General features: G+C 57.0%; 9 protein-coding genes across 9 annotated transcripts; 6 read left to right on the top strand and 3 right to left on the bottom strand.

Annotated features, from left to right (window-relative positions):
• Positions 1 to 790: 790 nt before the first annotated feature.
• On the top strand, positions 791 to 5867 carry SPBR_05481 (IQ motif containing GTPase activating protein; the record flags this gene model as incomplete). Its single annotated transcript, XM_040763745.1, has 2 exons — positions 791 to 5379; positions 5477 to 5867. The coding sequence occupies 2 exons, from the start codon at positions 791 to 793 to the stop codon at positions 5865 to 5867; spliced, it is 4980 nt and encodes a 1659-aa protein (XP_040622534.1).
• Positions 5868 to 6687: 820 nt separating this feature from the next.
• Positions 6688 to 7674, bottom strand: SPBR_06082 (uncharacterized protein; the record flags this gene model as incomplete). Its single annotated transcript, XM_040764344.1, has 4 exons — positions 6688 to 6749; positions 6811 to 6892; positions 6942 to 7134; positions 7451 to 7674. The coding sequence occupies 4 exons, from the start codon at positions 7672 to 7674 to the stop codon at positions 6688 to 6690; spliced, it is 561 nt and encodes a 186-aa protein (XP_040622533.1).
• An 861-nt stretch (positions 7675 to 8535) lies between these two features.
• Positions 8536 to 10729, top strand: SPBR_05683 (2,4-dichlorophenol 6-monooxygenase; the record flags this gene model as incomplete). Its single annotated transcript, XM_040763946.1, has 2 exons — positions 8536 to 9144; positions 9230 to 10729. 2 exons carry the CDS (start codon positions 8536 to 8538, stop codon positions 10727 to 10729), a joined length of 2109 nt encoding a protein of 702 aa, XP_040622532.1.
• A 527-nt stretch (positions 10730 to 11256) lies between these two features.
• SPBR_06140 (uncharacterized protein) lies at positions 11257 to 12099 on the top strand (the record flags this gene model as incomplete). The annotated part of the gene is made up of 1 exon (XM_040764402.1): positions 11257 to 12099. The coding sequence occupies one exon, from the start codon at positions 11257 to 11259 to the stop codon at positions 12097 to 12099; it is 843 nt and encodes a 280-aa protein (XP_040622531.1).
• A 738-nt stretch (positions 12100 to 12837) lies between these two features.
• SPBR_05903 (phosphatidylserine decarboxylase) lies at positions 12838 to 14300 on the top strand (the record flags this gene model as incomplete). The annotated part of the gene is made up of 2 exons (XM_040764166.1): positions 12838 to 12893; positions 12995 to 14300. The coding sequence occupies 2 exons, from the start codon at positions 12838 to 12840 to the stop codon at positions 14298 to 14300; spliced, it is 1362 nt and encodes a 453-aa protein (XP_040622530.1).
• A 2183-nt stretch (positions 14301 to 16483) lies between these two features.
• SPBR_06052 (uncharacterized protein) lies at positions 16484 to 17551 on the top strand (the record flags this gene model as incomplete). Its single annotated transcript, XM_040764314.1, has 1 exon — positions 16484 to 17551. The coding sequence occupies one exon, from the start codon at positions 16484 to 16486 to the stop codon at positions 17549 to 17551; it is 1068 nt and encodes a 355-aa protein (XP_040622529.1).
• A 355-nt stretch (positions 17552 to 17906) lies between these two features.
• On the bottom strand, positions 17907 to 19295 carry SPBR_09206 (uncharacterized protein; the record flags this gene model as incomplete). The annotated part of the gene is made up of 1 exon (XM_040767332.1): positions 17907 to 19295. The coding sequence occupies one exon, from the start codon at positions 19293 to 19295 to the stop codon at positions 17907 to 17909; it is 1389 nt and encodes a 462-aa protein (XP_040622528.1).
• A 614-nt stretch (positions 19296 to 19909) lies between these two features.
• Positions 19910 to 20910, bottom strand: SPBR_06076 (uncharacterized protein; the record flags this gene model as incomplete). The annotated part of the gene is made up of 2 exons (XM_040764338.1): positions 19910 to 20497; positions 20623 to 20910. The coding sequence occupies 2 exons, from the start codon at positions 20908 to 20910 to the stop codon at positions 19910 to 19912; spliced, it is 876 nt and encodes a 291-aa protein (XP_040622527.1).
• Positions 20911 to 21102: 192 nt separating this feature from the next.
• On the top strand, positions 21103 to 23331 carry SPBR_05677 (hexaprenyl-diphosphate synthase; the record flags this gene model as incomplete). Its single annotated transcript, XM_040763940.1, has 3 exons — positions 21103 to 21155; positions 21529 to 23074; positions 23170 to 23331. The coding sequence occupies 3 exons, from the start codon at positions 21103 to 21105 to the stop codon at positions 23329 to 23331; spliced, it is 1761 nt and encodes a 586-aa protein (XP_040622526.1).
• Positions 23332 to 25884: the final 2553 nt, after the last annotated feature.

Here is a 25884-nt window from a genome sequence, read left to right as displayed (position 1 = left end):
TGTATTTAACCAGCCGCAACTCGTGGCCCGTGCGCAAAGACACTCTATGTGCCGTGGCCTGGGCCCCTTGTGACGTAAATTACGCTAGCACCAAAGTCCGCCCCCAGTAGGGCAGGCGCAATGTAAACAAACAAGATGGCCCGATCTCCAGGGCGACAGGCCATCCAGATCGAGAAGGAGCGCCCCTCGTCCACACCTGCCGCACACAGAAACCCGTGCCTACCCTCAGTATAGTAATAACGCCGCCCAGCTATTGTCGCTGGATCCTTCCTGTTGTAAGAGAGATGCTCTGCGGTAGCCCATTTTGTCCGAATTTTTCCCACGGCACCTCTTGGACCTTGCCAATACGCCAACACTCCACTGCCCTCTGGTCGTTGGCATGTAAAGTTTCATTTCTCGTCATCTTTTTCGACACGCTTTCTATTCATTGCACGCCCTGGTAACTCTTTGCCAGTGTGTCTTATTCTCTTCAAGCCGACGCTGGCGAGCAAGCGCGACGCAGGAACCATTTCGCCGCGATCTCACGATCTTTTGTTTTGCTTCATTTTCGACTCTGCCATAACCAATACGTCGCAATCCCCGTTTCGTCCACGACCGATACACTTCTCTTCAGATTACACACGTCCGTCTACGCCGCTGCTTTTCTGAACAGTACCTTCACCACGTACCTTCACCCGTGGACTGTGTCCATATGGAAGCCAACGGAGCTGCCAGCAGTTTTGCAAGCTGTCATTGACACCCGCCGGACTTCCGGGCACAACATTGATTGCCGCATCCACAAGCAACAAAGATGCACCGACCGCATCCCCTCCGACAGTCACAAACGTTTGACTATTCGGTTGCCCGCCAACCATCAACAGCGTCTTCGTCCGCCTCGTCCGGCTACTCCAACGTCTCCGACCAGAGCTCGGCCGCCAGTAGCATGACATCGTATTCTGGCGGGTACTCGTCGCTGGGACACAAGCGTGGTCAGAGCGAGGCTGCCCGACTCTCGACCTCTTTCTCCAACCTCCACGTCTCGTCACCTCCCAAGGCACATGGCGAGAACATATATGGCAATGCGCGGCGGTCACTGCGCCCGCTGCCTCAAGCGCCCGCTGCCTCCGTCACCTCCCCGCCGACATCGCCAGTGAAGAGCCTCTCGCGCCATGATCGCGGCCAGAGCGTCGACATTGGCTCCCTCTCCAGCGGCAACCGCAGCAGCAATATCGAAAATGACCGGTTTGGCAGCAACCGTCCACAAGCTCCGCTTTCCGCCATACGTCCCAACTCCATGCTCCTCACGCGGTCCGACTCGATCAATCGAGGCGGAAGCGCCGCTGTCGCTCATGCTAGCATGCCCGCAACTCTCCACCATGCACACACGGCACCCATCACCGCACCCGACTTCCAGACTCTGGGCAAGTCGTCGACAAATCAGCTGCGAACCCTCTCAAAGCTGGCACAGTCTGGCTCCGCTGATGACTTTGCTCTCGCCGCAACATCAGAGGAAGTCGTGGGTCTTCGCGGCCGGCGACGGCTGCAGAACGCCGCACCCGCCAAGTCCGGAGGCCGCGGTGGTGGTGATTGGAATTGGATGGAGAAGCAACGGCAATTTCTCCAGGCCTACGAGTATCTCTGCCACATCGGCGAGGCCAAGGAGTGGATTGAGGATGTCATCCACCGCACCATCCCACCCATTGTCGAGCTTGAAGAGGCGCTGCGAGACGGTGTCACACTCGCCGAAGTTGTGGCTGCTCTGAACCCCGACAGGCCGTTCCGTATCATTCGGCACCAGAAACTCCAGTATCTCTACTCGGACAACATTGCCAACTTCTTCCGCTACCTCGACGAGGTCGAGCTACCCGACCTGTTCCGCTTCGAGATGATCGATCTGTACGAGAAGAAGAACATCCCCAAGGTCATCTACTGCATTCACGCCCTGAGTTGGCTGCTCTTCCGCAAGGGCATTGTTGACTTCCGCATCGGCAACCTCGTTGGCCAGCTCGAATTCGAGCACCACGAACTCGAAGCAGTGCAAAAGGGTCTCGATAAGTTGGGTGCCAACATGCCCAGTTTCGGTACCATCGGCGCCGACTTTGATGTAGAGCCTGAGCCCGTCGAAACGGAAGAGGAGCGCATCGACCGCGAGCTGGCCGAGAACGAGGCCTCGATCGTGGACCTGCAAGCACAAGCACGCGGCGCTCTCGTGCGCATGCGGCTAGGCCAATCCATGCAGCAGCTCTGGGACGACGAGAACTGGCTGATCGACCTCCAGGCTCGTATTCGCGGTGACTTTGCCAGACAAATTATCGACTACCGAATGCAGATGCGGCGCTTCGCCATCGACCTGCAAAGCGCTGCACGCGGATTCCTTGTCCGCCAGCGGCAGCATGAGAAAGAATACTACTTGGAGAGCATGGAAGGTCATGTCCTCGAGCTTCAGAGCCTCATTCGGGCCAACAAGGTCCGCAACCAGGTACGAGACGTTCGTTCTCAGCTACAGCACGCTTCAGGGCCCGTGCGAGGCATTCAGGCGGTTTTCCGGGGATACTTGGCGCGCAGAAAAATGCTTTCTCAGAAGCAGGATGCAAAGCATGCGGCCGGTTCGGCCACAGCTCTGCAGGCTGCCGTTCGTGGCATGCTGCTGAGAAGGCGCCTGGAGGACGAGCAGGCGGCGCTCTTTGCTGAGAGTCACGCAGTAGCCGACCTCCAGGCCGCCGCAAGGGCTATGCTAACGAGACACCAGATTCACCTGCAGAAAGAGGCACTTGCACGCTTTGCACCTCAGTGGGAGCACGTGCAGGCCGTGGTACGAGGCAACGCCGCCCGGCAGTCCGTCACTGCCCTGACAGCCGAGCTGCGCCAGCATGTGCCCCAGATCGAGGCGCTGCAGGCCTGTGTCCGGGCCGCTGCTGTTCGACGCAACATCACCGATACGCTCGACGGCCTTCAAGAGTGCGAGCCGGAGCTCATTGCACTGCAGTCACATGCCCGCGGCATGCTCGAGCGCTTCCGGGTCGCGGGCGATCTGAACGCGCTCTCTGCCCAGGAACGCCAAATCACGCGGCTGCAAGCAAATGCGCGGGCCTTCATCTTCCGTCAAAAACACTCTGCTTTCTTGGACGAGCTGCACTCCACCGAACCCGGAATTGTCCAGCTGCAGGCTCTCGCCCGGGCCATGTTGCTGCGCGGCGAGATCGGCGAGCTCCTCAACCAGCTCGATGAGCAGGAGGAGTCGATCGTTGCCCTGCAAGCTGCCGCCAAGGCCTTTATCGTCCGCCGCCGGTTTGCCGAGAAGAAGCGCTTCTTCAACGAGAATATGCAACGCGTTGTCAAGATCCAAAGCTTTGTCCGCGCCAAGATGCAGGGTGAAGCATACAAGAGCCTCACCACTGGCAAGAACCCTCCGGTCAACGCCGTGAAGAACTTTGTTCATCTGCTAAACGACAGCGACTTTGACTTCAACGAGGAGGTCGAGTTTGAGCGGATGCGCAAGACCGTTGTGCAGCAGGTTCGCCAAAACGAGACGATGGAGCAGTACATTGACCAACTCGACATCAAGATTGCACTTCTCGTCAAGAACAAAATTACCCTCGACGAGGTTGTGCGGCACCAGAGCAACTTTGGTGGTCACACCGGAAACATCCTTGCCAGCACGCCCATGACGTCCGCCAACCAGTTCGACCTGAAGGCGTTGAACAAGAGTTCTCGCAAGAAGCTGGAATCGTACCAGCAGCTCTTCTTCAACCTGCAGACGCAGCCCCAGTACCTGGCGCGCCTGTTCCGTCGCATTCGCATGCAGGGCATATCCGAAAAGGAGGGGCGGCGGATTGAGCTTCTGATCATGAGCCTGTTTGGCTATGCGCAGAAGCGGAGAGAGGAGTACTACTTGCTCAAGCTGATTGCCCGGTCGATCAGCGAAGAAATCGACGGGTCGTCTTCCATCCAGGAGTACGTCCGTGGCAACTACTACTGGCAGAAGCTTCTCACCAACTACACACGATCACCCCGCGACCGCAAATACCTGCGCGACCTCTTGGGTCCCATGATCCGCGACAACATTATCGAAGACCCGGCACTCGACCTGGAGAGCGATCCCTTGCAAATCTACCGGTCGGCCATCAACAACGAAGAGCTCCGGACAGGCCAGCCCAGCCATCGGCCGCGCGACGTCCCACGTGAGCACGCCATCAAGGACCCAGAGACCCAGGAGCTGTTTATCGACCACCTCCGCGACCTGCGCGAGATCTCCGATCAGTTCCTGCTGTCCCTCGAGGACCTCCTGCCACGCCTACCGTATGGTATTCGTTTCATCTGCCGGCAGATGTTCGATTCGCTTTGCCAGCACTTCCAGCGCGACCCCCCACAGTACCATCTCCAGCTCGTGGGCAACTGGCTCTGGCGCTTCTACCTGCAGCCGGCAGTCACGTCGCCGGAGAACGTCGGTGTTATCGACAAGAATCTCAGCCCGCTCCAGAAGCGCAACCTGGGCGAAGTGGCCAAGGCCCTTGGCCAGATTGCCAGCGGCCGGCCATTTGGCGGCGACAACATTCACTTGCTGCCGCTGAATGCATTCATCTCCGACTCGGTTGCCCGCCTGGGCCGCATCATGGAGGCACTTGTGTCGGTGCCGGACGCCGAGAGCACTTTCGACATTGACGAGTTCAACGACCTGTACGCCAAGAACAAGCCGACGCTGTACATCAAGATGACGGACATCTTTGCCATCCACCAGTTGGTGGTGTCGGAGCTGCCCGCGATTTGCCCAAACCGCGACGACATGCTGCGCGAGATTGTGCAGGAACTCGGCAGTGCGAAGAACAACGAGAACGAGATGACGGCGGCCGGCTCGTCGGACATTCAAATGTACCTGACACCCAAGCTGCATGACGTGGAAGATCCCGAGGCGGAGGTCAAGGCACTGTTCATGGAGACAAAGCGATGCATTCTGTATATTATCCGTGTGCAGACTGGCGCGAATCTCCTGGACGTGTTGGTGAAGCCGATTCACCCACAGGACGAGCAGAAATGGCAGTCGCTGCTGCGAGAGGACTTTGCGGTGGGCAGCAACACGCGCGGCGCGTACTCGGACGCCAACATGGTGGACGTGACCCGCATGTCCTACTACGACCTCAAGCGCACGGCACTAGAGAACGTGCTGCGTCTGGAGCAGCTGGGACGGATATCCAAGCACAACCACTATCAGGACGTGCTGAATGCGATTGCGCTGGACATCCGCACCAAGAGCCGGCGGCGCGTGCAGCGGCAGCGCGAGTTAGAAGGCGTGCGTCTTACGCTAGGCAACCTGCACGAAAAGGCCAAGTACCTGGAGCAGAAGCGCAAGAGCTACGACGACTACATTGAGCAGGCAATGGCTACGCTGCAAAACAAGAAGGGGTACGTTTTTTTGTGGGGGTGGGGGGGGGGGGGGGGTAATGGATACGCGGGTGTGTTATCAAGTCGTTTGAACCCATGCTAACCATGAAAACAACAGCAAAAAACGGTTCCTCCTGCCATTCACGAAGCAGTACAACCATCAGCGCGAGTTGGAGCGCAGCGGACGGGTGCCCAAGTTTGGGTCATACAAGTACAGCGTGCGGGCACTGGCCGAGAAGGGCGTCGTGGTGTCCTGGACGGGCGTTATGGACCGCGACTACGACAAGATCAACCTGACCATTTCCTGCGACGAGGTCGGCGTGTTCTCCATCGAGGGCTCGCGTGGCCACATCCAGATTCCCGGTGCTAGCGCGCTCGTGTCGATTGAGGACCTGCTACAGGCGCAGTTCGAGGCGCACCAGTTCATGAACGTCTTCGAGGGCAACCTGCGGCTCAACGTCAACCTACTGCTGCACCTCCTGTACAAGAAGTTTTATCGAACAGAGTAGACGGACAGGGAAGGCACAGCGGGGCCCAAGGATGACGACAAGACTCGGTACGATGCACGACAGACAACGACTAGATGGGGTGGGGAAAGGAAAAGGATATACCAGGAAAGAGGAGGGAGAAGCTGAGAGGGGGCAACCCCCAGCGATAAGGGATAAGGGGCAGGAGTACACCAACACCAAGCAACACACATTCACGAGGTTAGGGAGCATTGTGGGAACATTTTGTTGCGTGCGCATGGGACTTGTGCGTTTCACCGTGTCTTTGGTTTTTGTTATTGTTTTTGTTCCTTTCATTGTTTCGTACTTGGCAGGATAGGCGTGTTGTTTTGATATTTCAAGGAGGACGTTCGGCTGTTACGGGCGGACACAGAAGAGGATACAATTAAATCGGCGAACGGATGGATGTGCTTTTGTGTTTTGTGAAAGGGAGAAGACAGGCGTGAGAGGGCCGTTTTACACGCCATTTTTTTTTCTTCGGTATCTTTTGGTTTCCACCACTCTCTTTTTTACCCTTCGTGCCACGCCCTCTTCGCTCTCTATAAGCAAAAATAGAAAAGTAAACACCAATATAATTTGGAGTGTGGATATGTGCATCACAGCGCTCCGTAGACTCTAAGTAGATGCCCCACATAGAATGGTCGGTATTACATGGCGACACAGCAATGTCACCTGAGCACAGCTTGATTTAGTCAGACTTTTGAAACGGCCACACAGTCTTTGACACGAAACAGGCCATTTCCCTAAATTCATTCTCTTTCTGGTCTATCCTCGCGTAGATATTGCGGACAGCACGTTCTGTGAACACCTTCCTTTGTACTTTTCACGCATTCGACGACCATCGTCCATCGGCTCCGTCCGTTCTACAGCAGTCGGGTCGTGCCCCTGCAAAGCTTGTCAATGAACAAAAAAGCAAACAAAAGAGACAGCAAAGGAGGATGCGCACCCCATATGTGCAGACCATCTGGTGAGGCCTGCGACCGGTTTGGCTTGCACTGGCGGTTCACCAGGTCGCCGTCCACATAGTGCTCGAGGACAAAGCGCGAGGGGTCGACCCAGTAGTAAAAACGTCGTCACGTCCCGGCTGGTATCGGTATCATCGTAGACAACGTCGCTGGAGACAAAGTTGAAGCGGGTGGTGTAGAAGCGGTAGGCCGCGGCAAAGTCGGTGACACACATGCCAAAGTGGCCAAACTTGTGGACGGGGGCGGGTCCTATTGCCGGGTGAAGCCGTGTCAGACAAGGAAAGAGCGTCGGGTAGGACTGTGGACTGGCGAGGAAAGAGCAAGACAGAAAACGAGTTGAAGGAAGGCGCGAAAAGGGGTAGAAGGGATGGAAGGAAGGTGGTGGGGGATGTGAGATTTGAGAAGTGAGGAAGGTGCCAGCGCCAACTTACCCCTTTTGAAATGCTGGAACTCGTTTCCTTCGCGATGTTTTTGGGCAGCCGATACAATTGTTAGACAACAACAACAACAATGGCAACAACAACGACCTCACAGCAATCCCACAAATGACGACAGCGCAGCACCAGGGATAAAAAACGGACAAAGTTGAATGCCCGGTCGCAGGACGGCACGCCGCCTTACGCGGTCACGGGTGCCTGCCCGTACACAAGGTGGAAAGGCAAGCCGTCGACAGGGTCTTTGAATGCCACTCGATATCCTCCGCCCGGCTCGTCCGCCATGGCGTGCACGGGCGGTGCGCCGGGCAGCGTGGCAGCTGCATGGTCGAGGTCTGCACGCCACTCGACGACAGACGCGGCACGGCCGAACTGGTCTTCGGGCCCCGGGGCAGTTGCGTCGGACGACATTTTGATGCTAGGGTACGTCTCTATTTTCTGTACATAATGTCTTTGTCTCTCGTTACTTCTTCGCTTTCAGTCGCTTTTCAATGCCATAGTCACCCCATACTGACATATTGGTTTGTCCACAGTTGAGAAGCCGACACGACACCCTCGGGAAGCACCGATGTGAAAAACGAGACTGAACGCAGCAGCCAAGGCGGCGGAGACACTAGCCTGCGGACGATCTTCGGACTGTTTTCGCTGCGTTTGGCCACGCTTTTTTTCTGTTTATTTTCCCATCGTGTTATTCGCCCGCACCATCCCGCACTTCGTCCCGTATCTCCACTGGGAATCCGTACCGGGCAGGCCAGGGTATTGCAGCCGCCTTTGTTGGGTGGACGTCTGTTGTTGTCTGTGAAGATGAACCATGGCTCGAGTGCCTGCAGATGCACTCCAGTCCACACAAGCCTGCGACCCCGACGCCCAGTCCTGTCCATCTGATCTGCGCGGGACAATGATTGCGAAACTATGAGAGCTCTTCGGCTGACGTCTTTCCCCAGTGGTTCCTTATTTTCCTATTTTCATCTATTTTATGAGTTTCTTTTACCTTTTCTCTCTCCTCCTTCTCACCCATAACCCCTTCCCTTGTCTTCATCCTCTCCGCATCGTCACGTACATACTAAACCTTTGTCTGTCTCAAAGGAGGAAGACAATCGTACAAGGCTTCTAAAGAGGCCAAGAGAAGTTACTGCAAAAGACAGAGACCGGCGCAATATTCAGATAAATTCGGACATCATACTTCGACCGTCAGAACTACATTCCCTCGGTCCTCAACCCTCACGACATCTCAGTTTCTGGCGTACCCTGTTTCACCGACTGTCCGAAACAATGGCACCGGCTGACATCAACATCGGCTCCAGCACCACGCCTTCAATTCCTGCTAGCATACAAGTCTCTTCACCGCAGTCTACCATTCCCTGTGCCCAGGAGCATACATCGTCGTCGACCAATAATGGATCCACACCCAATGGCGAGCTCCATATCGTCGGCCCAGACGCAAGCTCCGTGTCTGGAGCACCTCCGGCTGCCAGCGGTACACACGAGGTTGTTGCGCCCACTATGCCCTCCATCCCCTCCACATATCCCCCACCGCCACCTGGCATTGCCGATTGTCCTGCTGCCGTCAGCAACAAAGTCATCGAGACCGAGATTTTGATTGTCGGTGCCGGCCCCTCGGGCGCCTCACTTGCTTGTTTTCTTGCCGAGTATGGCTTGAAAGGTATCATTATCAGCGCGGCGCCCGGCACAGCCAACACGCCGCGCGCACACATTACCAACATTGCCGCGCTCGAGTGCTTGCGCGACATCGGCCTCGACGCGGCTCTCAAGCAGGTGTCGTCCGAAGGCAGCTGCATGATGCACACGCGCTGGTGCCACAGCATGGCCGGTGCCGAATACGCCCGCATCTACTCCTGGGGCAACGACCCTAAGCGGAAGGTAAGCCCGTCAGGCTTCGTCACAGATTTTTGCTGTCACTCTTTAGTTGCCACTTGTCACTTGTCATCACTTTCTGACTCTCTAGGGCGATTATGAGTCGGCGAGTCCCTGTGCGCCTATGGACCTGCCACAAACGCTGCTGGAGCCTGTGCTCGTGCGGCATGCCACCCATGCCGGCTACAAAATGCGTTTTGACACTGCTCTCCTCGGATTCACCAGGGACACTACCACAGGCATGTACACGGCGACACTGAGGGACAAGTTGGCCAATGTCGAATACCGTGTGTGCACCAAGTACATCTTTGGTGCAGACGGTGCGCAGAGCCAGGTCGTCAAGCAGCTGGACCTGCCGCTCATCAAGAAACCCGGCCAGGGCCTGGCCGTCAACGTACTCGTGCGCGCCGACATGTCGCACTTGGTGGACGCCCGCCGGGGCAACCTGCACTGGGTCATGCAGCCGGACCGAGAGCACCCGGCTTTTGGCTGGATGGGCCTTGTACGCATGGTTAAGCCGTGGCACGAGTGGATGTTCATTCTCTTTCCGAGTCGCGATGTCGACGGCGCCGACAACTTCGAATCCTTGTCGAAGACGACCAACGAGGAGTACCTGGCCCGCGTGCGCGGCTTTATCGGTGACGACACGCCTGCCGAGATTCTGAATGTCAGCAAGTGGTACATCAACGAGATTGTCGCCGAGACCTACTCGGTCGGCAACGTCTTCTGCCTCGGCGACGCCGTCCACCGCCACCCGCCCATGAACGGCCTGGGATCGAACACCTGTATTCAAGACGCCTTCAACCTCGCCTGGAAAGTCGCCTATGTGCACAATGGCTTGGCCGGCCCGCAGCTGCTCGACACGTACAGTGTCGAGCGCCAGCCTGTCGGCAAAGGCATCATCACGCGCGCCAACCAGGGCTTCCGCGACCATTACAATGTCTGGGAGGCCCTGGGCGCGCTGCCCAGAACGGTCAAAGACCGGCGGGCCGTTCTGGACGAACTCGAGGCGCCCACCCCGGCCGGGCAAGCTCGCCGCAACACGCTGCGCCAAGCCATTCATCACACAACCCATGAGTTCAATGGCCTGGGTATCGAGATGAACCAGCACTACAGCGGCCAGGGAATCTATGTCGCCGACGAGAGCGAGGCCTGGACGCTGCCCGGCCGTGCTGCCGTCGACCCCATCTTGTACCACGAGCCCAACACGTACCCGGGCAGCCGCCTGCCCCACGTCTGGCTCAACCACGGCGCCATTCCGTCCGCCAAGCCCACCTCCACCATTGACATCGCCGGCCACGGCAAGTTTGTGCTGTTCACGGGCATCGGCGGCGACGCCTGGCATGGTGCGGCGTCTCGCGTGTCCGAGGCCCTGGGCGGCGTTCCCCTCCACGTGCACACTGTCGGCTTCCGCCAGCAGTGGGAGGACTTCTACTTTGCCTGGGCCGAACTGCGCGGCGTCGGCGAGTCGGGCGCTGTGCTGGTGCGCCCGGACCGCTTTGTTGCGTGGCGTGCACAAGAGGTGGCCGGCGACGAGGCGGCGTGTGCGGCCAAGCTGGCGACGGTGATGCGATCTATTCTGGGTCTGTAGTGGCACGGAGGATGATGTACAACTGGACTGTCGACGGTGGCTATACCGCGTCGTAGGTATGGATCGAATAAATAGGACAGCTGGATTGGCCAGAACTGTATATAAGACCATAAGACCGAGGTGACGGAACATGGCAGAGTGGCATCAGTTGGTGCCTTTCCAGGGGCACAAACTGGTGTATCCAGAACTGTGGACTGTGGTGCTGTTGCATAAGAGGCTTTCTTCCATGTGTGAACACAACGATAAATGCTACATGAATTCCGACGAGAGTCTTGGCCGTCACTTGCCGAAAGCTGTCGCGTCGCCCGCTCACTATGGCGGATAGATAATGGCGCGGCGAGCAGCCTTGGGCCAGCGGCAATTCATCCGTTTCTCCGCACAGTCTATTCTTGACGTGTGTATGGGAATAAAAAGAGCATACCCGCGCCGGCTTTTGTATTTTGGTCTTCAAAATATAACCTGGTCAGCCAACAACAACTCAAAGACAAGACTTTACCTTTGATTCACAAAATCGAACTTTTTTTAACATGAAGTGGCTGTTTTTGTTTGCCCTTGAAGCCGCAGGCCAGGCGGTCACTTGTAACCACACTACGCTCGCCGAGGCGGCCGACGCGTACATCGCTGCCCAAACGACCGGTCAGCTTGCCCCCCTCCTGGCCGTCACGGCTGCCAACTGGACCTACCAGGAGAACAACCAAGCCGTGAGCATCGCCACGTCCCGTTCAGCATCCGGTATTATCGTGGCCAAAGCGCTCAAGATCGACCACCGCCGCACGAACTTTGACTTGACGGCCTGTGCGACGTACACGGAGCTCGTCTCGGCCACCGACCCCGCCAACCCGTACGTCATCGGGACGCAGATTCACCATGCGACGGACCTTTCGGAGCCCCAGAAGGTGGTGCTCGTCGACTCGATTGTGACCACGACTGGCGCCTGGTTGTTTGATGCAAAGAAGACGCTGCAACACGTGCTCCAGGAGAACTGGACCGTCATCCTGCCCGAGCGTGCCCGCGACACCCGTGTCGTGCTGCAGGCGGCGGCTGACGCCTACCTCGACATGTGGAGCAATGCCACTGCCTCTGAGGCCGTCCCTTGGGGCACGCCGTGCACGCGCCTCGAGGGCTCTGCATACACGGGCCACGACCGGCCGGACGACTCGTGCAAGGCGGGCATCCCGTCGAACCACAAGCAGGCGCCCAACACACGCCGACGCTATGTCATTGACGAGTCCATGGGATCTGTGAGTGTCTTTTGCGTGTGGGAGCACATGATGAACGCGTCCGACAGCCACGAGCTGCGGCTGGAAAGGGGCAAGCTGCGGTATGTGCACACGATGACTTCGTGCGGGTCGAAAGCATGCAAGCTGTAAGGCAAGGCAAAGGGGATGGGTAAAGGGCAATGGGTAAAGGGCAAAGCACAACGGGCAAAGGGCAAATAGGCAAATAGTGAGAAAGCAATACAGAGAGCGAAGCCGGAGCTGGTCAAAGCTAAAGGGGAAGGTGGTCGATATGGACGGATGGTGACGACATGCGGCGGAAGGTACGGATAGATGCATACAGCCATGCCTTGTTAAAGCGGGTCTGCGTGTAAGTGCCAGAATTAGACATTGGCACGGCCTGTTTTGCCTTGGCAAAAAGAGAGGGGCGCTCCAAAGAAGCGCTGAACAAAACAACGAAATTCTTGGCACGAAGCTTATTCTTTTTGACGTATGAATACTTGCGATCGCGATCCATCCACTCAGCTGCGCTGATACGTCAATGGATTTTCGGAAATGTGCTACACGTTTGCAAGCGCGGGGATGGCTGCCCCTCTTTCCTTCTCTTTGTTATGCAAACTGTGTCAAGACGATCGCTCCTGACAGTCTAAAGGTCATGACGTCAGCATCCTTTCTTAGGAAACCCCCCCCTCTACAGCGCATGTTGCACGGCAAGAGCATCCGGGGAACTACGCCCCCTATTTAAGAGCTTCAGAGCAGGGAGCTCTGGAAAGCCAGAAACCCGTTTCTTGGCATTTTACAACACATCCAATCGAGCTTGCTATCATTTGACAAAAGCAGCAACAAACAAGCAATACCGTGTAGCAGACCACCCGCATCAACACCGCAACCATGGTTTGGCAACACGGCGACGAGCACGATATCCCGGAGATTTACCAGCGGCACCAGTAAGTCATTCAGACGTCGTCGTTTTTCCTTTTCTACTTCTGGACGCCGCGGTCTTTTGTTGCGGCGTCTTGTCCAATGATGTCAACACTGACAACGTCAGTGCCGGCGGCTGGCTACCGGCAGACCACCGCGTGCAGCACGAGTGGCTGAGCAAGACGGTCAAGCACGTCGACAGCAAGTCCAAGCGCGCCGCTCTCGTCCCTGTTCTCCAGGAGTTCAAGGAGTTCATCGAGACCAACCCGCGCGTCTACATGTACTTTACAGCCATGTGGGACGAGGTGCCGCACCGCCGTGTCTACCAGCGCGACCCCACCGGCAGTCGCCAGATCCGCGACTACATGCACATGCTCGACGTGCTCAACCACGTATTCGGCCGCGCGCCCGAGTGGACCAACGCGGCCCAGAGCGTCGGCATGGTCGGCGTGCCTCTGTGCGCCATCTTTGACTACGTCATGGGCACACCGAGCGGCCACGCGGCGTTCCTCGACCCGGACGTCAACCGCATGCTGAAAAAGGTGCTCAACGCCTGGGGCAAGTACCTGACGACGCCCGAGTCGGCCGAGGTGCTGGGAGACCACGAGACCGGCTGGTTGGGCAAAGTCGGCTACAAGGACCTGATGGAGGTCGCCAACGCCCCCTACAAGACAGACCACAAGTTTGAGGACATGTACATCTGCGACCCGAGCGCCAAGCACTACGGCTACAAGTCGTGGGACGACTTCTTTACGCGCCACGTCCGCGAAGAAGCCCGCCCCGTCGCCGACCCCGACGACCTGGCCGTCATCAACAACGCCTGCGAGAGCCGCACGTTCGACGTGGCCCGCAAGGCCAAGCTGCGCGACCGCTTCTGGATCAAGGGCCAGCCGTACAGCGTGCTCGACATGCTCGCGCACGACCCGCTGGCGCAGCAGTTCCAGAACGCCACCGTCTACCAGGCGTTCCTGTCGGCCCTGTCGTACCACCGCTGGCACGCGCCCGTGTCGGGCACGGTGAAGCGGGCGTTTGTGCAGGACGGCACCTACTTCAGCGAGCCGCTGTTCGAGGGCGAGGAGGGCCACAGCCACCACGAGATCGACGCCAAGGGCATTACCGTGGCCCAGGGCTACCTGACGGCTCTGGCCACGCGCGCCGTCATTTTCATCGAGGCCGACAACAAGGACATTGGCCTGATGGCGTTTATCGGCGTCGGCATGGACGAGGTCAGCACCTGCGAGATTGGCGTCAAGGAGGGGCAGCACTTCAACAAGGGCGACGAGCTCGGCATGTTCCACTTTGGCGGCTCGTCGCACGTGCTGCTGTTCCGCGAAGGCGTTCAGATCGACGGCTTCCCGAAGCCGGGCGCAAACGCCAATGTACCGGTGCGCAGTGCTCTGGCCAAGGTGACGGGATACGTCGAGCCGAAGTAGAGTGCAGGGAGCACGGGCCGGAAACAGGCTGCGGGCCTAACAAACTCTGTGCATTCGGCGTGTTCGGCGTGCTCGGCGTGCTCGGCGTGCTCGGCAAAGGCCTAAAAACGAAAACGATGGAAACGATGTCAAGGCATCCATGGCATCGTGCGATCTTGGTTACAATATAGATTGTTCGAGAAGGATAGTTCTGCCTCGGCTGGAATTGTATATCGTACTTGAAAACTGTTTTTGGAAATCCAAGTTTGAAGCTGCACAATACGAAACCCGGTGGGCAAACAATAGCATGCATGGAATTCCAACGGCAATGACGTGAATCCCGCTGTCCGCCCCGGGAGAGTTACCTAATATAGACATGACATGCGAGCTTAGATGCGCTACGAAATTTTGGGGGAAAAAATGACAAAGCTGAAGACGTGAGCCTCGGCACCATCAAGCCCTGTCCCACCACTGGTTTTGGGCGTTGAACAGCACTACAAAGCGGCAAGCGTCCTACGAAGTAAAAGCACCCCCTAAGCAACCCTCCCCCCCCGGAACTCCACTATCAATCCCTGCTACCACGCCCAGCACTTGTCCCCAATGCGGAAGTGCCGCCGCTGGCGGTCGATGGTCTCAGTGCTGAACCAAAACGGCCAGCCTCGGCCGCCAAAAAGGGCCACCGCCAAGCGGTAGGCTACCTTTGCCCCGGGAAGCATTCGTTGATCGTTTCAAGATGCCAACGGCAATGTGCCGCCATGTTTGACGGCCCCATTATCTTTAACATCTCCGCTGTCATCTTTCTTCTACTTGTCTTCTGATTCGTTTTGCTTTCATCCTCCTCGATTTATAATACGGGAATTTTGACTGAGAAAGTCTCCGGCGCGCTCCGCGGAGCCAAGCAAAAATATGTAAATAAAATAAAATAAAATAAAAATCCGTGCAGCCCGATTGTGGGGTGCTTGCCAGCCCGCAGAGACAAGGGACCGGCCGACCTGCCGCATCTGTCGTACATGTCGTACCTTCCTGCTATCTCTGTGTTCCTGCATGCCCGCATCTTGCATCTGTTGTATGTCGTACGGGTACAGGCAGAGGGAAGGGGCAATTGCATTGTCTTGGCTGACTGTCTGGGACACCGTTGCGAACACAGGAAAGAGCAACTGACAGAGACCAGGGAGCACCACGACAACATGACATGCACTTGCGGTCTCTAACTGACAGATTCCCGTTTTCGTTGTTTCCATGTTCACAGATTCGTCCTTCCTGGCTCTCAACATTTTGATATCCAATTTTGTATCCGCCCCGTCCCTAAGCGGTTTCCCGGTCGCCGGTCTCACAAATTTTTGGCCCGTCAAAGACAAAATGCGTTAAAGCGCGCCTCGCCACACACGAATAGCGGGATCCAGTTCCTAAAACAGTAGCCGCCGAAGCCCCTCTTAGAAAACCTTGTAGCTGCTGGGCCCTACGTTTTGTTGCGCCACCGCATTTGAATGGGTTTCTTTTTATTTTATTTTATTTTCCTACTATCTTTTCAATTACAGAGGTTCTTCGTTCTTGCCTCGCAATATGGTTGATACTAAACGGGGAGGGGCAATTCGGAAGGCATGCAGGCATATGTCGCAGAAAGGAAGGAGTGACGAGGCGAGGGATAGCTGCCGTATTTAATTTTATTCTATTTGGGCATCCTAGTGCCTTTTTGCGCAGGTGGACTTCGGAGCAGTTGCTGTTCCTGCGGCGCCTGTGCTGCAGGAAGGAGGGAAAAAGGATGCAGGAAGGAGCAATGTTGAGAAGGGGAGGGGTGAGATGTGCACGGAGCAACTAACAACAAGGAAAGAACGGGGTCGGAGGCTATGACTAGGACGGACGCGGCTGCCGAGGATGTGGCCGATGGCGTGGCTACCAGCCCTGGGATCGCTACTGCCATACGTGTTAGCGCATCGCGCTCCTCCCTTGAGCTTCAGTCGTGCTTTCCGGGTGTCTCGAAGAATAGATAAAGGACGGAAGCCTCGTTCCACGTTGCACCTCTGCGCTTTCCTGTCTGGGACGCCATGCATTTAACAACAGGTCATCTTTATCGCCACCCCTCAAATCGACTTTAGTTTTCCTCACTCTCCAACACCGACCTTCTTCTATCACATTTCCACCACACTCCACACACCACACATCACACACAACACTCAACGCCGCGCACAACCTCACACCTCACAATGTCACGCCAAAATACCTCTGTCGTCCTCGCCGAGCGGCCCACCACTGACATCATCCCCGGCCAGACCTTTCGCATCGAGACGGCCCCGGCAGCCACCGCCGCCGATCTCAAGGATGGCTTCCTGCTCGTCGAGGCTCTCTACCTGAGCCTCGACCCGGCTATGCGCGGCTGGCTCAACGACCGCCCGTCCTACCTGCCGCCCGTCCAGATTGGCGCTGTCATGCGCGGTGTCACCGTCGCCCGCGTGCTGGCCACCAAGTCCTCCAAGGCCGCTGAGGGCGACATTGTCGTGTCCTTTTCCGGCTGGACCGAGGTCGCCGTCATCCACGAGAAGATGATTGAGAACCCCTTTGCCGCCATGCCCGCCGCCCTGCGCAGCCGCCTGCGGCCCATCGACCTGGTCAGCGCCCTGGGTGGCACTGGCCTGACGGCCTACTTTGGCCTCATGAAGGTCGCCGGCGGCATCAAGCCGACCGACACGGTTGTTGTGTCGGGCGCCGCTGGCGCGACCGGCAGCGTGGTGGGCCAGATCGCCAAGATCCTGGGCGCCAAGCGCGTCGTCGGCATTGCGGGCAGCGCCGACAAGGTCAAGTGGCTGACCGAGGAGCTGGGCTTTGACGTCGGCCTCAACTACAAGGACGCCGACTTTGCGCAGCAGTTCAAGGCGGCGACCACCGACCGGATCGACGTGTACTGGGACAACGTCGGCGGCGAGATCCTCGACATGGCCCTGGGCCGCGCCAACCTGTACGCGCGCTTCGTCATGTGCGGCGGCATCAGCCAGTACAACACGACCAACGTCAAGGGCCCCAAGAACATCCTGCAGGTCGTCGTGCAGCGCATCAAGATGCAGGGCTTCCTGGTCTTTGACTACGCTGCGGAGAATGCGACCGCCATTGGCGAGCTGGCCAAGTGGGTGGCCGAGGGCAAGCTCAAGAGCAAGGAGCACATTGTCAAGGGCGGTCTGCGCGCGGCCGAGGAGGCGCTGGTCGGCCTGTTCAAGGGCGTGAACACGGGCAAGCTGGTGGTGGAGATCAAGAACCCCGATGAGTCCTCGAAGCTGTAGAAAGTCGAAGAAGGGACATCGGGTGCAATAATGCTGGAATGAATTTTTTCTCGCGGTCGTCTTTTTTTATTTTTTATTAATCACAACAAATCGGCCATCGGGCGGTGCATCATTCGCTGTTGTTGCTTTTCACTACTGTTGTTTGCGCTCTCTATATGATATAATAAAATCGAAAAGAAACTGAAATCGTAAACAAAAGGGGAATCTGTGTATTCTTATGTAGACCGTTCGCAATGCTCCATTGTAGTGTGGGTACCACATCCGCCAGAATACAAAACTCTCCGAATGAAACGCTGGGTGAGACGGAAAATGCACACGGAAATCGCCAGTGCGACCTTCTAAGCTAAGCACGTCCTTATCGTAACCTCACACCCGTAGTCGACGCAGCCGCCGAAGACGACTGCCAGCGATCGTGGCCGTTTTGTTCCTTTTGTTTCCGGCACACCGATGCATGGTAGCGTGCGTGGAACTTGGCATCCTTTTCGTGCAAGGGGTTGTAGAGAATGTTGCACTCCTTGCACTCCCGCACCGATGCCGAGTCGCTGCCTCCACCGTGTCTGGACGCGGTAGCCAGGCTCAGGGTTGTCTGCACCGATGGTGCCCCCGCTGTCTTTTTCCGCTTCCTTGCGGTTGTCGCTGTTGACGTTGCCGTGCTGGACAAGCCCAGGCGCACCCGCATGCGCGTGCTTGATGCTGCCATCATGCCCAAGGCGAACGGGCGGTTTTCTTTCGTCTCCTCGTCTGGCTCCTCTAGCTGTTCTGACTGCTTCTTTGCGTCGTTCTCGTTCTCGTTGCCATTGTCGGTCGGCATGGCAACCTCTCCTGTGTTGGGCGTCGCTGTCGTCATCTGCTGGTCGGGCCGTATCGTCAACCGCCGCTTCTGCCTTGGTCGCTGATCAAAAGCTTTCCAAAGAGGTGACGATGGTGGTGAATTAGGATCGAGCGCCGCCGCAAACGCCGCCGCATCTACTGAGTCAGAAGACCTGGCAGAGGGCGATGACACTGCCGATGATGCGGTCGACCGGAACGAGGCGATGGACGAGGCAGGTGACGGGCATGACGAGAGAGACGACATTGACGATATCGACGCTGCAGGCGAGCTCGGTTCCGGCAGAGATGGTGGCGGCGGTGCATGAGGTGGTGCAGGCGCGCTTCGTGCCGCGGGCTGAAAATATCGCAAGATGCCCACGCGGCGCGGGCTGGCTGCTCTTCGTGGCGACGCGGCCTTGTGCGGGCCGGTCTTGGGGCCCGTCGCCTTGACTGGTGTTTGCGGCCGTCTGCTGCTGCTGTTGTTCCTCGACGCAGCCTCGTCCGCTTCCTTTTGCAGCTGTCTCGACACTTCGTCCGCAACAGAGTCGCGCCGTACGGGTGGCGGCGCCGTTGCCGGTGCTGCCGCTGCTGCCGCTGCCACTGCCACTGCCCCTGGCACGCCCACCAGCATCACTGTACCGGTCTTTGGTCGCTTGCTTGCTTGCTGTTCGGTCGTCTCGTCGGGAAGAGAACGCTTCTTGCCATAGGTCCGGATGGCGCGTCGTGAGGGCTTTTTGGTTGTTGTGGCGGCCGGCTGCGGCACTTTGGTTGGTGATGGCGTCGGAGTCGGTGTCGCAGACGGCGTGGTTGTCCCCATTTTGCTCAAATCTTGCCCGATCGGCGTCGCTTCTGCGCCCTTCGCCGTCGTCTCCTTCGTCACCAGTGGCTCCTCGAGCGAACGCGTGCCCGGCGTGTCCGGTGTCATGTATCGCATAGCGGACAGGCGAGCTGTGGTGGAATGGGTGGGCACAGTGGCCGCCGCAAGTGCGCACGATGCTCGGGCCAGACGAGTCGATCTCAAACGGTTCTCAAGTCGTTCTTGAATGGATGTTTTGATTAACGGCTTTGTTGATGTTGATGTTGGTGAGACGTGCCGTGTTTAGTTGAGTCTTTGGTGCGTTGACAATGAGAAGTAATGGAAAGATGCAGAAATGGTGCGATTGTATACGGTATAGAAGGCTGAATAAAAAAGACTGTACAAGGTACTTTGCACGAGTAAGAAATCTCTTAATTCAATGGAGAGGTCGTGTGTTTGCCCATGTCGCGAAAAAGAGAGAGCTGTGTCCCTGTGCTCATGTATTTTGGTGCCCCGCTTTGGCGACGCGCATCGTACCTCCCCCAACTGACGCGTTTTGGAGGAAGGAGCGCGTCTTCCGTACTCGCGTGAACCACGTGATGTCATCAACGACTTAAAGTGGTTTTTATCGTCGACAGTTCATTATTAAAACGTCGCGTTTACTGTTGCGGGTTTACTTTGCAAGCTAAATTGTGTAGCGATACGCTATTCTTTCGTGAAACAGGTCCGCCACATACCCACAACGAAACGGCTTACGATGCTGGCGCTCTGTCTTGTTTCCGTCGCCGTGCCTGCGTGCTATCGAATCCAGTTGCTCCTGTCGTCCCCGACAATAGCACGTCCTGGTGGCTCGTTGTGTCGTGCGTTCTTGTCGTCTCCTTCTCTGTCTGCGGGCTGTCCGTGTTGCCCTTCCCGCCCGGCCCAACAGCCCATGTGTTCACCACCTCGCGCACCTCCTTTGGTGCATTCTTCTCCCGCCGTGCTGCGTCGGCCAGATGCCACACGTAGCCCGCATACAAGCCGTACTCGACAAGCCCCGTGGCCATGCTGCCGCCCATGGCCAAAAACAGTCGCGACGGCGTCGGCCACCACCGCGCCAGCATCCACAGCGCATATGCCACGCCGGCCATGGTCAGCACAAAGTTGAAGATGAGCATGACCTGGCGGTTGACGTCACTGAGCGTCACGCCGTCGTCGCCGGTGTCAGACGCGTAGACGGGGCGGTGCACCTGCGCAAAGGTGGAGGTGTCGTAGGCGTCGGGTGGGTTGACCATGCGTTCGTAGGCACGGGCCTGTTCGTCGCGGCGAAGGCGGGCCATCAGGGCCTTGTATTCGGCAGACTATACGGAGGTAAGCATGTGAACTAAAAAAATAAAATAAAATAAAATAAAAAAAAAGAAGAAGAAGAAGAAGAAGACAAAAGAGTGGAAGAGCGGCGCACGGCGCAGAAGAATGTGCGACGTACCGGTTCGGTTTTCGGCGGTGGCGGCGGTACATGGACGCGGGCACCGACCAGGAGCGTCTCGAGTGTGGTAACGGTGGCGGCCGGCTCCGGTACATGAAGCGCGTCCAAAGCGGCCGCGAGGCGCAGGATTTGGACGTGGGAGATTGGTTTCGCGACGTCTGGTGAGCTGAGATCGGGTTCGCCCTCTTCAACAAGGAATGTGCCCTGCGCGCTGTCCGCCGAGTGTGCATTGGCTCCCAGTCGCTTCAAGCCCTCCACTATGGAGGGCGTCATCGTGAGGAGCACCATTGTTGGCGACCTGCTCGCGGGGTTGGGGCTGCACGGTCGCTTTGGTGATATGTGAGTATCGACAACGTGAGGCTGTACGGGGAAGCCAGGCTCCTGTATTTTCGACATTTCAGGGAGGATGCACCTGCCACCTGCCTTGTGCTGCACCTGTACTGGCACCTGCCAAGCTCCAGGCGTAAAAGTGGAGACCTGATGGAAGCCACAGGGCAGGCACGGGCTGTAACTGCCTTCTGCAGCATAACGAGGTAGCGAATTCGACGTATTAAGCTAGCTACTCGGGAAAGGGCGGGACACAAACGGCGCACGGTGATTGGCTGGACCAGCTCAATGACGGTCTCAATTGCCCAATTGACGCAAAACCGCGGTTTTCCTTGCCCTCCCTGTGGGCACGCTTCAGCTTGGTGGGGAGGAACGACCGGCGTCAGTAATGGCAGGAAAAATCTAGATCGAATCAACGCCGGAGGGAAAGAGCAACCCGTGTTATCTGGGCCCGCCGACAAAACAAAGCCATTGTCACCACCACGTCCATCCCGACGACTCTCACCTCCAAGCCTCGTCGATCTAGGTCAGTATTGCTGCTCGCCGTGCGCTCTCGCCGGCAGGTAATTTGACCGAAAGCATTCGAGCAGACGAGCGTTCCCGAGCTTCGACCGGCGGCTCCGACCACGCCGACGACAGCAACGACAGCAACGACAGCAAAGCAGCAAAGCAGCATCAAGACTGCAAACGACAGGGCGGAAGTATGGTGGTGCGTATCAGGGGCGCCGTGGGTGTGCCGCTGAGCCGGGCGCAGCGTGTGGCAGCCGTTCGGCGGCTGCCGACGCACGGCCCGTTATGCGGCTCGGCGGCGTACTCCTCGACGGCAACGTGCCTCCAGCAGAAGTCGACTTCGCCACAAGAAACCAGCAGTTTGGCACGAACGCCATCAGCACGACCGTTTCCGCAGCAGCACACACATTCCGCCCACCTCCAACACTACCTCCGCCAGAACCAGCTTGCCAACCGTCGGTCCTCCTCGGCATGGGCGGCCGCCGTGTCTGTGGCCGGCAACATGGTGTCCAATGCGTTCAACCGAGCCAAGAAGAACGAGATGGCGATTGATCCGCTGAGGACAGTCGCCAAGGAGATGAAATTTCTGATCGGCGACGTACGCAAGCTGCTGGGCTCGGGCCACCCGTCGCTGGACCGTGCAGCTAAGTACTACACACAGGCCGAGGGCAAGCACATGCGGCCACTGATTGTGCTGCTCATGTCGCGCGCAACCTACCTTTGCCCCAAGGCGCCCCAGCTGCAGCCTGTCTATGTTCACCAGCAGCAGCAACAGCAGCAGCAGCAGCAGCCCCTCCAGGCGTCGGCCGGCGTCGACGTGTCCATCTCGCCCGTCAACGTCCTGTCCGACTTTAACCCGTCCTGGTCCTCGACTTCACCTTTTACCGATCCCTCTGCCGCGTCGCCTTCCTCCTCTGCCTCCTCTGCCTCCTCTGCCGCGTCTACTTCGTCGACACCTGACGAGACCAGCCAACCCGAGATCCTGCCGACGCAGCGCCGCCTGGCCGAGATCACCGAGCTGATTCACACGGCATCGCTGCTGCACGACGACGTCATCGACCACTCCGAATCGCGGCGCGGCGCGCCGTCGGCCAACCTTGAGTTTGGCAACAAGATGGCCGTGCTTGCGGGCGACTTCCTGCTGGGCCGCGCGTCTGTCGCGCTCGCGCGCCTGCGCAACGCCGAGGTCGTCGAGCTGCTGGCCACCGTCATTGCCAACCTGGTGGAAGGCGAGTTCATGCAGCTCAAGAACACAGCCAGCGACGAGGCCCACCCCGTCTGGAGCGAGGCCACGCTGCAGTACTACCTCCAAAAGACGTACCTCAAGACGGCGTCGCTGATCAGCAAGAGCTGCCGCGCCGCCGCGCTGCTGGGCGGCGTCGACAATGCGACCGTCGAGGCCGCGTACCTCTACGGCAAGAATCTGGGGCTGGCCTTCCAGCTGGTCGACGACATGCTCGACTACACGGTCTCGGCCAAGCAGCTGGGCAAGCCTGTGGGAGCCGACCTGGAGCTGGGCCTGGCGACGGCACCGCTGCTCTTTGCCTGGCGCGACCGGCCGGAGCTGGGCGAGCTCGTCGGGCGCAAGTTCAGCCAGCCCGGCGATGCAGAGAAGGTGAGCCCTCCCACGTAGACCCGCCGAACGTGACGTAAAAGAAACAGACCGCGGCTCGGCTCATTACTCATTACTCAATGCTAACCACAGCGTAGGCACGCGAAATTGTTCTGTCGACAGACGGCATTGAGCAGACGCGGGCACTCGCCCAAGACTACGTCGAGCAGGCCATTGCGTCCATCGCCGTGTTCCCCGCGAGCGAGGCCAAGGACGGTCTCGTGGAGATGGCTGTCAAGACACTGAAGCGGCAAAAGTAAAGGACCGAAATAAGCATGTGAAGGAAAAAATAGAGAGAGGGTTCTGAAATCTATTTCTTTTTCTTTCTTTTTTCTTCTTTTTTTTGGTCTGTACAATAGAAAAAATGGCCTCGCGACAATTGGATTGGGGAAAGACAAGACTACGACAAAAACGATAAAAACGACACGCATTGCATAGGTTTCATACTTTGAGGAAGCGCCTTGCGGATGGGTTCGGCGAGGCTGAGTCGTTGGCCTTTCTGTAGACACGGCAAGATGGGGTGGATAGGAAGAGGTAATGGAAGACAAGACGCCGGCGTGATCCTAGGCTATGTCTTCTTTCTTGGTCATACATAGACAACCCGCTCATACACTATGAATTTATTAGTTTTCAGTTTACGTGAGACGACAGTTTGTGCAGGTTTTCCAGCGTTTCAAAGAGGATGCGGTGGACGACGGTTTCCAACAGAATAAAGGTAGAGCAGAATGAGGGAGCTGCCCCAACACCGTTTGTGCACAGGACCATAAATGTAACGTGCGATTATTCAGAGCCGCCCGACGTAAGGGAAAGTCAGGTAGCCAATGGCATAACAAAGAATCACAGAACAAAAATACAACCGGTTTGGTGTCTCCAGTTTCCCATTTGCTACCATTGCACAGCTTGCATTGTCTGCATTGCCTGCCGCCGGTTCCAAGATGTTGACAAGGGAATGCAGAGACCTGTGTATGGGTCACATTAGACGGCGTTCTGTGTCCGTTGGGTAGATCGGGAGGGTAGAACAAGACGTAAATTGTTGGGTATGGACAAAGTGTCGATCGAGTAATGGGAATAGTATTGTCACGAGAACAACAAGTTTTTTACACGAATAGTATCGGCAGGTTTACAACGACTTGTATTTTCTGTTGATTTGTTGCATCAATTTCATAAAAAACAAGTAAAATAGAGACTATCGGGAAGGACAGGAAAGAAAAAGGACGAGCCGAGGAAGAGCATGATTAAGCAAAGGCATAAAAACCACTTCAAAACCAAGGAATATCTATGAAGATCGTGACTAGGGAATGAAATCGAGTAAAAAATATGCAAAATCTGCGACGAAAATACAGGGAAACAGAGCCGACGAGAAAACGAGAAAAACGAGAATGAAAACACCGATGGAGGGTCCCGAAAGGCTTCAAAACCGCGCCGAAAAAGGAAATCCATTACTCGATGGCAAGCCGAAGCTGCGCCTTCCCTTTCTCACCCGACCGGCTTTACTCGACTGTTACTCGATCGTTGTTTCCCGTGTTACTCGATCAAAACCCCAAAGAGGAAAGGGCGAACAACACGAATCGGCCTCCGTCTCGACAGGCTCTATTTTAGCCTCGTAGACGAAAAAGAACAAACAGCAAGAGCGTCGCAGCGCAACTGCAATTGCAGTTACCAAGCGCTTAAATTCGGTGGACAAATTTACCAGTCTGTGGCAAACCAACGGCGACCTCCTAGCGTCGTTCCATCTGCACGTGCCTCTTTCCACCACCGTTTACAGTGTGATTCAAGCAAAAGTCGTAGGAGTCGGCCAGAGCCGATGGCACTTTGACGAGAGCGGGCGTTCCTGCTTGTTGCTTCTGTGCCTGCGCCTTCCTAAATAAGTGACAAGCAACCCCTCCCCCTCCTCACCACTTGCTCTTTCCCCGCTGTTGGCATTCCTGTCAGAAAACTTCAAAATACGTAATCGGACGGCAAAAGGGTCTACCATGCCCTGCCGATCGGCGTCTTACAACTATGAAAGAGTGAGAACAATTCGGCAGAAGACGTAACAACCCGATGTGCTGGTCTGGATGCAGTGATGGACAAGGAATAATGAAAAAAAAAAAGGATCGACCCTAATAGGGATGGGCGCAGCGACTAACACCCGGAACGCTACAAGTAAAACTGAGGAAAGAGCGAAGGACACAAAGTATCTTTCAACCCAGCCGCCAGTCCCTTGCCACCAGATACGAAACGAAGAACTCGATAGGCCCTACCAACGCCGTTCGCCTTTGCCCGCGGACTAGTTCTCTTAACAATTTTTGTCCCTGCCACCGTCGGCCGAGGCGCCAAATTGCCACTTTCACGATAACGCTGGAAGATACGGGAACGACGCAGAATCACCGGGACGTCTGGAGACGAGGCATCCTGCTGAACACGAGGCTACAAGGCCATGTAAAGCCATGTACATAGAAAGTAAATAAACACAAACACAAAACGTAGTCGCCGGCGTCCAGGGCGCCCATACGTCTGTCGCTCTCGCGGTTGGCGCGCAAGTACGCAAATCTCGTCCGCGGCAGAAGTTGGACCCATCGGAGGGGCTGCCCGGAGGCATAACGTAAAATATGGAAAGAGCGACTAAGGCAGCGAGGTCATGCCGGTCCGGCGCAGGCTCGAGTGCCTCTTTCCCTTGTTACCAGAAATCCGCACCAAAAAAGGCACCAACACAGGCTCAGACAGCGGGTCCTCCTTCCTCGCGCGCGTTGTCGTCGCGGCGGGGAGGACCCGTCCGTTAGCCTCCTCGACGTCGGTTTCTCTTTCTCTCTTTGTTTTTTTTCCTCCTTTGG

The sequence above is a fragment of the Sporothrix brasiliensis genome (genome assembly GCF_000820605.1).
Source record: "Sporothrix brasiliensis 5110 chromosome Unknown Cont15, whole genome shotgun sequence".
Taxonomy (NCBI): domain Eukaryota; kingdom Fungi; phylum Ascomycota; class Sordariomycetes; order Ophiostomatales; family Ophiostomataceae; genus Sporothrix; species Sporothrix brasiliensis.
This window is presented reverse-complemented; position numbering and strand designations above follow the sequence as displayed.